The 8391-nt window shown below is 58.7% G+C and overlaps 2 protein-coding genes across 2 annotated transcripts; both read right to left on the bottom strand.

The window, feature by feature from the left end:
* Positions 1-1414: 1414 nt before the first annotated feature.
* On the bottom strand, positions 1415-4831 carry LOC147987713 (uncharacterized). Its single transcript, XM_087542479.1, has 4 exons — positions 4226-4831; positions 3696-4107; positions 2837-3502; positions 1415-2382 (listed from the first exon to the last, which is right to left on the bottom strand). The coding sequence occupies exons 1-4, from the start codon at positions 4829-4831 to the stop codon at positions 1415-1417; spliced, it is 2652 nt and encodes an 883-aa protein (XP_087398605.1).
* A 366-nt stretch (positions 4832-5197) lies between these two features.
* Positions 5198-6802, bottom strand: LOC147987712 (uncharacterized). The gene has a single exon (XM_087540418.1). The coding sequence runs from the start codon at positions 6725-6727 to the stop codon at positions 5198-5200; it is 1530 nt and encodes a 509-aa protein (XP_087396544.1). The 5' UTR covers positions 6728-6802.
* Between the last annotated feature and the right edge of the window lie 1589 nt (positions 6803-8391).

Raw genomic sequence — 8391 nt, 5'->3', positions numbered from 1 at the left:
GCTAATTGGTAGAGAATTTCATAATACATAAGAAATTCTAAGAAGCGAGACAAGATTAGGTGAAGATATTTAACAAGGAGACCTGTGTCCTCTCAATTTATAAAGATAGTACTGGTATTATCAGTTGCGGCAACATCTGTCTAAGAGATACTTTTCACTATGAATGTTGTCAAGAAAAAGTTGCGCAATAAAATTGGAGATCAGTTTATGAGCCATAGTCTAATTTTCTATTCAGAGAGAGCTAATATCTTTATTGGTGACAGATCGAAAAGGGGCACTCTAAAATGTGAGTGACTCTATATGGTTATTTTGTTTTATGTTACTTATTTTTAGCTGGTCGAACTAATTTTTCATTTTTTCAATGTTTTTAGAAGGATGGGAATCTGCACATGAAGCTATTAAGTTATTTTGGTACTACTCTATTTCTAAACAGGTGATTTTTACAATTTTATCTAGCAGGTATGTCTTTCTTTCTTTAGTTTTGATGTAATAACTATCTATGATAAGTGATATCATTTTTCTGTCTGTTATTAATTTTTAGTATTATTATTTTTAAAGAGACTTCTATTTTCTTTATATAAGGTGGTGTAAAACTAGACTTAACAAAATTATTTGATAATAAATCCTCACAATAAGTCAATGAATGAACCCATCGGCCAAAATTTCTGGCTCCGCCCCTGATCATGGCATGCTTTGACGGCTTAGCCGGCCGGTGAAACACGCGCCACACGTGCCTGCCCTTTGACATAATCCGGTGCCCCCCGTTTGACTTGGAGCACGGGAGTCTAATTTGGCCGCCAGGGAATACGACCTTTTGTGTACGTTTTCATCTGGATAACGGTTACGAATTTGGTACGTACGACTCTATTAATTGCTCGATGTTACCAAGCAGTCAGCTTGGTAAGCTACCTACAAAAAATTTGCAATCAAATTGCTGGATGTTGTAATATGCTTTTTTTAAATTTATTTATTACGTTCTCAATGAACCTTGTACTATGTTAGTTTTTTTAAAGGGTTGTGCGGTGCGTACTGGACGTACCCGGAACCACCGCTTCCTTGCTTAAATGAAAGCGATGGAAAGACGCACTCAACTCACTAGGGAGGTCCAAACCAGGTTGATACCCTACGGCGGGTTGATGGGCCACCTTCCTTGTATGTATCTTGATACGTATACGTACATGTTCACATGCCCGATAGTTACTTCTAACAAGGTTTAATTTTTTTTTTTGGAGAATGACGGGGGGCCAGGGCCCCACCGGTTGTTGTATTACTCGAAAGACTTGGCAGTCATACAGAGTTTTTCATCGAAGAGATAAAAAACTACCAACTAAGCAGCAAAAAAACCGAAGAGGGGGAGAGGGAGAGTTACAGAGCCGAAAGAAAAAAAGCACGCGTCTCCAGGAATAGCGCGCGATCAGGAGCATTGTAGCGATGGCTCCAGAGCATGATGTCGTCCGCAGTTCTGGAGAGGATGTCGCCAACGTTGCAGTCGACGCCGTTGAACGTGGCATTGTTCCGGGCTTTCCAGATCTGCCAAAGCAGCACTAGGAGCCCGTCCTTCCAGAGCGGAGGCGAGGTCGGAGCACCCGGGGGCGAGGAGAGAATCCCGCCAACCAAGTCGAATGGGCCCAGTCCAAGGCGGCGCCAGGTGGAGGCCGCGCGCGCACGAGGTGAAAATATGCACAACAGTCTCCTCCGCGGAGCAAGAGGCACACATACTAGAAGGGGCGCAGTTCTTCGCGAACAGGTTCACACGCGTGCTAAGGCGGTCACGAGCCAGCAAGCAAGCGAAGATCTTGATCTTCCGGGGGAGTTTGGAGCACCAAATGTCGATGGAGGTCTGGCAGAGCACTCCGTTGGAGGAGAGAACCCGGTACGCAGCGCGTGAGCTGAACGCCAGGTTCTCGCCCCAAGCCATGAACCGGCGGTCCGGGACGTCACCAAGCTGCAGGGCACGGATGAGAGCCCGGACCACTCTCAGCTGGGAAGCAGCTACAGAGGAGAGGCGTCGCTGAAGATGAAGACCGTCGAGGGTAACCGCCGCCACGGAGGCGTTGGGGCGCGTGGAGTGGGAGAAGAGCGCCGCGTACTCAAAGCAGAGGGCACCACCGGGGCACCAGCGGTCATGCCAGAAGGAGGTAGTGCGCCCGTCCCCCAGCGCCACATGGGTGATGGCCCTGTACGTGGGGAGCCCCCGGCGGACGATGACCTCGAGGAAGGAAGGGGCCGAAGAACAGTCGCCAACGTCCCCCCTGATGTTGCGGAGGAACCAGCTCTTCCAAGGGGGACAGTCCGGTTGGTGAAGCTTGTGGACGAAGTTGAGGAGCAGGCACATGTTCTGACGTCGTAGATCGCGGATCCCGAAGCCACCCTCCTGCACACCTGCACACACATTATCCCAAGCAACAAGACAGCAAGCGCCAGAGCACGTATCCTTGTTGGTCCAAAAAAAGGCACGACGTCTACGGTCGATCATCTCAATCACACCAGAGGGAAGCAGAAAGGAGCACATAAAATAAGTAGATAGGTTATTAAGGACGGCATTACAAAGTACCATTCGGCCACCAGAGGAAAGGAGCAGGGCACGCCAGCCCGAAAGGTAACGGTCGAAAGAACGGATGAGGGGGTCATAGGCGGAGACGGGGAGCTTATGAGGAGACGGGGGGAGTCCTAAGTAGGGTTGAGGAAAAGAAGAGATAGGGCAGCCCAGGATCCCAGCCAAGGCCGCCGATAGATCATCACTGCAGTGCATCGGGATGAACCCAGATTTGTGGAAGTTTATGGCGAGCCCGGTAGCGAGGGCAAAAGCGTCCAGCAAGGCTTTGAGGTGGGTAACCGAGGGAATGTCTGCCGCGGCAGAGGATAAGGGTATCATCGGCGTATTGCAGAACGGGGCACGGGAGGGAAGGGTCAATGGGGTGGGCGAGCCGCCCCTCGTCGGAAGCACGGCGAATGAGGCGTTGAAGGACATCCGCAATGATAATAAAAAGGTAGGGGGAGAGCGCGTCCCCCTGACGCAGGCCGTTGCGACACAGGATCCAGTCCCCAGGAACATTATTTAGGAGAACCGAGGTGTGGCCGGTAGACAAAATAGCGTGAATCCATCCGCACCATTTAGAGTCAAAACCCCGAGCCGAGAGGAAGGCAAGGAGGCTGGCCCAGTTGACGGAGTCGAACGCCTTCCGGAAATCGATTTTAAACACCACAGTAGGAGCGCGCCGGTTGTGGCAAACGCGAAGAAGGTCAGCAGCGTAGACAATATTCTCAGAGATGCGGCGGCCAGGGAGGAACCCGGTCTGGTCGGGGTCAACCAGAGAGTGAATGTAGCGCTGCAAACGGGAGCACAAAGCTTTGGTGATGGCTTTCATGATGTAGTTTTGCAGGGAGATCCGGCGGAAGTCAGATGGCGAGCGAGCTGCCTCGAACTTAGGGAGAAGGACGAGGAAGGCTCGGTTGATGCGGGTGAGATCGAGAGTACCGTCATAGAAGTCATGGAAGACCCCTTCGACATCCGCAATGACAGTATCCCAGAACGAGGCATAGAAAGAGGGGCCAAAACCATCCGGTCCGGGGCTCGAGAAAGTCCCGACGGATCTCGTCCGGAGAGAAGGGTGCCGTGAGGTCACCGGGAAGCGGGGTCGAGTCGGGGTAGAGGTCCGAGAGGGAAAAACTCCAGCAGCAAGCTAGCGCCGTACCCAGGAGATCCTTGTAGAAAGTCCGGAGGGCAGCAGCTTTGTCCTCATGAGAATGGAGGTCGACCCCGTTGACAGAAAGGACGGGAATACAGTTTCGTCGGAAACATGAGGAGGCGGAGGCGTGAAAGAAGCCAGTATTCTCGTCCCCATCCACGGCAAAGCGAACTTTGGCACGGAGCTTCCAGTACAGGACCCGCTCTTGGATGGAGAGGTGCAGGGCGTCGATAGTGAGAGTTCGGAGGAGACGCTCGAGGGAAGAGAGGGGGCGCAGCTCCTCCACGCGATCAAGGAAGCCAACGAGCACGCGGCAGTCCTGCTCACGGCGGGAAGCAGGCGCCGTCCGTCTCGTCCAGCGTTTACAACAAAGCCTAACTTGACGAAGACGAGCAACGAGACGAGCAGTAGGATCCGGCTGAAAAGCAGAGGCCCAAGCTGCAACGACCGCAGAGAGGAACGAGGGGTGCAGCGCCCAAGCCTTCTCATAGCGAAAGATGCGGGTTTTGGGGGGGGGCGGAAGAGATCGACGCAACCAGGGGGACGTGGTCGGACGTAGAGCGGGCGAAGGATGAGAGGGTGGAAGTGGGAAACCTGGCATCCCACGACACGTTGACAAGGACCCGGTCGAGCCGAGCAAGGATTGGGGAGGACTGGCGGTTGGACCACGTGTAAAGGCGGTCGCGGAGGGGGAGGTTAATCAGAGAGAGCTCATTGATGAAGTCATTAAAGAGAGCGGCCTCGGCCCGACAGAAGTTAGCATTATTGCGGTCTTCAGGAGAACGGGTAAGATTGAAGTCACCCAAGACGGCCCATGGGATGGCATCACCGGGGGCATGGCCGGAGAGCTCGGTAAGGAAGGCGGGCTTGGACGCATGGTCGCAGGGAGCGTAAACATTCGTGATGCGGACAAGGGAATTGTCGTGACAGAGATGCAAGTCAACAGAGAGCACGCGAGGGGAGCAAAGGTTACTAGCGAGGGAGAAGACACGGGAGTCCCAAGCAGTGCAAAGCCCACCTGACGAGCCGACAGCGTCAGCCAGGAGGAGCGAGCGCAATGTATTTGGGAGGAAGGAGTCAGTTTTGCGTGAGTCCGGGGCTACAAGTTTAGTTTCCTGAAGAGCAAGGAAGGAGGGCTGCATGGCCTCAATATCTGCGCGCACGTCGCGGCACTTGCGTGCAGTGCCAAGGCCACGCACATTCCACGTACAGAGGGAAAACGGACTAATCATGGGAATTGCAAGTCTCCAGGCACAAAGAGAAGAAAACACACATTACAGACTTGAATGAAATAACAGGTGGGCCTAAGGCCACTACATACCCCACGGGGGGAAAAGAAAAAAGAAGAGAGGATAACGCGCTCTGACAACCCCAAGTCGGGATCCACGGACGGGAGCACGGCAAGCCTGTGGAACTAAAAGGAAGCAGGGGAGGAAAGACACATACAGGGGGCCCAGCAGGAGAGAAACGTCGATGGAGAGCAGGGGCCCCGGGGAGTTGCATGCAGATCATGGGGCGCGGGCAGCCACCTCAGCACGGGCCCCGGCTGCAAGAGCCTCAGGGTCCACACCGCATGGAGCACCCAGCTCCTGAAGCAGACGAAGAGGCATGGGAGGAACGACGCCATCGTCCTCGTCGATGCCCGCAGCCCTGATAGTAGCACGGAGACGCGGAGAGCCCTTGGAGGAATCGAACCGCGCCGCCTTCACCGCTTTGGCCCGCTCAAGCATCTTCACGTAGGCGGCCGGCTCCTTCCCGGCAAGGCGCAGGCTGCGACGCCCCTCCACGAACTCGGAGTCGACGGCGTGTTTGCGGAGGCCGCGGCGCTTGCGCGCGGCGTGCTCGTGTTCGTCGTTGCGGAGGTCGGAAGGCGCCAGGAGCGGAGCCTCTGCATCAGCCGCGGCGTAGACCACCCCAGAGGAGAGGGAGGAGTCAGACGCAGCCTCGGGCTCGGTCTCGCCCTCTGGGACGAGGGGCGTGGCCGGCGGGAGGAGGGAGCACCAGCGGGTAGGGAAGGGCTCCGTCAGAAGGCACGAGAGGCGACGACCGATCTCGCGCCGAAGGCGAGCCAGGGCGGGGCTGTCCTGGCCGCCCGAAGCGCCGGCCGGGGGCGCGGGAGCAAAGGGGGCCGCCTCAAGCGAGAGGGACCCGAACCCGCGGAGGCTCTCGGTGTCGATGTCGTCCATAGCCGAGGAGCGACGCACGCGCGGGGAGGGTGGAGGCGAGCCACCGGACGGCTCGAAGTGGTGGGAGGAGACGGAGGAGCCATCCTCAGCCACGGTCCAGGAGCGGACCCGGCGGATGGACACGTTCGTAGAGAGGTCGCCGTCGTAGTTGCGGAGAAGCAGCGCGTGCGGGACGTCGTCCTTGTGCTCCAGGCGGATGACGAGGCGGACCGCGGAGAAGTCCAGCTCGTTGAGGCAGAGGGGGTCGATGCAGCAGACGTTGCCGATGGAGCGGAAGGCGTTGCGGATGCCGGCCTCATGCCAATGCTCGAGGGGGAAGCCGGTGGCCGAGAGTTGCGCGAAGCACGTATACTCCCAGCCGAAGTGGTTCTCGCCGTTCTCCGGCCGCTCGAGGAGGATGATGTGGCCGTCGAAGGGGAGCGGGAAGAACTCGCGCATGGCGAACTCTCGAGCGGGCTCCGAGGAGAAGATCACCATCATGGCGCCGTAGTGGGACGGCACCAGGCGCACCGGAGGGTTGCCGGCACGCAGCTCAAACGCCCGACGCAGGAGGTCCGCCGGGCTTGGCAACGGAGGGTCGATGAGGGCATAGGCGAAGCAGCGGGAGTGCGTCATGTCCGCCAAGGGCATGAAGCACTCGGCGTACTCCGGGCGGCGACGCTCAGCCGGCTCATGGTCGCCAGCGGAGCTGCTGGCCGCAGGGTTGGGGCCCCCGGCAGCCGCCGGCTCCATCGGAGAGTCGGGGGAGCTCGCGCCGGAGGAGGAGGGAGCGCCGCGGGGGAACGGAGTCGGGGGGCGCGAGGAGAAGGGCACGGTGCGCTCGGCCTCGACCTCCCTGAAGTACCTGGTCATCCAGTGCTCACGGGGAGGGGAGCGGACGGGGGAGGTGGAGCGGGACCGGGCGGAGGGGGAGCGGGAGAGCACGTCGGAGAGCCTGCAGGGGGACGACGGCGAAGATGAGTACCGGGGAGGTGAGACAAGGGGAGTGGAGGAGGGGGAAGAAGGGAGGAGCACAAGGGGCTCATACTTACATTGCGAGCTGATGTGGCTGGAACGACCGCAGCCACGGCACCACACGGGGTCACGGCAATCTCGGACGAGGTGAACCGAGGAGTAGCACTTGTGGCACAGTTTCTTGACCGGCGAGGGGAGGAAGGCTAGGATGCGTCGAAGGCTGTGTGGAGGAGCTGCAGGGGAGAGCAGCGCCTCCTTATAGGAATGAGGCGGGAAGGGCGAGCCGCGTGGGGAGAGAGGGGCCAGGGAAGCGGGGCATGGGCACGCGGGGGCCGGAGAAGCGGGGCATGGGCGCGCGGCGCCGCAGAGGCCATCGCTGGGCAGCCGGATTCGCGGAGGAGAGGGGGGTGGCTAGGGGAGACGGGCCGGGAGGGAGGGCGGGATTCGGGGGTGAGGGAGACGGGTCAAGAGGAGGGGCGGGAAGAAGAGAGAGAGAGCAGGGGGCGAGGTAGGAGAAGACGGGGGTAGATGCATGGGGGCGCTGCGCACGTCGCGTCCGGGCGCCAGGAGGGCAGGGGATAAGGCGGGAGGGGATAGGCTGTCAGGACGCACGCGCAGGATGGAGGGCGCGGCTTCTAGGGCGCGTTGACCGGAGGGGATCAGGGGGGGATTGGACGCATGCAAGGGCGGGGGGACCGGGGCGGGAATCGGGGCATGCGCAAGGTCCACGTCAACGGTGGGGGCCGGGCCCACCTGCATGCGGGCATGCAGAGCCGCAGCAACCGCGTCCGCCCTGCAGCGGTGAAGGAGCAGCTTCGTCCGACCGAGGCGCAGGCACGCCGTGGCGACAATGAAGTTGGCGACGTCCGGAGACGCAGCCAGGGAGTAGAAGCAGCCAACGCCATCAGCGGCCACGGAGAAGCCGTCGGGGGCGTCCGTAAGCAAGAAATTCAGAGTGTTCTTGACAAAGAAAGAATTCACGCAGGGGGACGGTGTAGCCGGAGTGATCCAGAAACGGCAAGAGTCTACCGGAAACAACCGAGCAAGGGGCGAAGCAACCATGGTGTGAAAGTTGAGTATGACCGAGTCGAGGAACGCTGCATCTGGTTTTCTGAACTCAACGTGGCCGGGAGCCCCCCGTCGGATGCCGCACAGCAGGGCGTCGAAGCCATCATTGCGTGGGGCGAGCGTGGCGGAGGAGTGAGGCAGGGGCGTCGGGGAAGGCGCTGGGACGACGATGGGGTGCCCTTCTGAGCAGGCGGAGGCCGGAGGCGCACGGGGGACGCGCCAGGGAAGGGAGAGCGACGCGGAGGTCGCGCCGGAGGGGAGGACGGGGAGGCTACCAAGGGCGCAGGAGAAGACGATGGCCGTCCCTTGAGGGGGCGGGGGGGCGACGAGGGGTCGCCGGGCGGCGACGTGGGGTCGCATCCGCCAGGCCTGCGGGAAAGAGGAGCCATCTTCCACTTGGGTCGGGCGTATGACGAGGTTTAATGCCGACCTAAGATGCGAAGGTGTTTCTTCGTACTCGGCATTTTCGTATTTATTCATGTATATATTCGTAT

This window comes from Triticum urartu, chromosome 2A (assembly GCF_056163025.1).
Source record: "Triticum urartu cultivar PI428250 chromosome 2A, HENAU_Tu73, whole genome shotgun sequence".
NCBI lineage: Eukaryota > Viridiplantae > Streptophyta > Magnoliopsida > Poales > Poaceae > Triticum > Triticum urartu.
Note: the sequence above shows the minus strand (reverse complement) of the source record. Positions and strands in the feature narration are given on the sequence as shown.

What these genes read in the sequence shown, in the direction of transcription:
- LOC147987713 (XM_087542479.1), bottom strand. Translation starts at nt 4,831, where the DNA reads ATGCAGCCCTCCTTCCTTGCTCTTCAGGAAACTAAACTTGTAGCCCCG. An exon ending in CGTCCGACCACGTCCCCCTG is followed by an intron (nt 4,108 to 4,225) that starts GTTGCGTCGATC and finishes TCTGCTTTTCAG; the next exon opens with CCGGATCCTACTGCTCGTCT. An exon ending in CCGCGGCAGACATTCCCTCG is followed by an intron (nt 2,383 to 2,836) that starts GTTACCCACCTC and finishes ATGTGTGTGCAG; the next exon opens with GTGTGCAGGAGGGTGGCTTC.
- LOC147987712 (XM_087540418.1), bottom strand. Translation starts at nt 6,727, where the DNA reads ATGACCAGGTACTTCAGGGAGGTCGAGGCCGAGCGCACCGTGCCCTTC.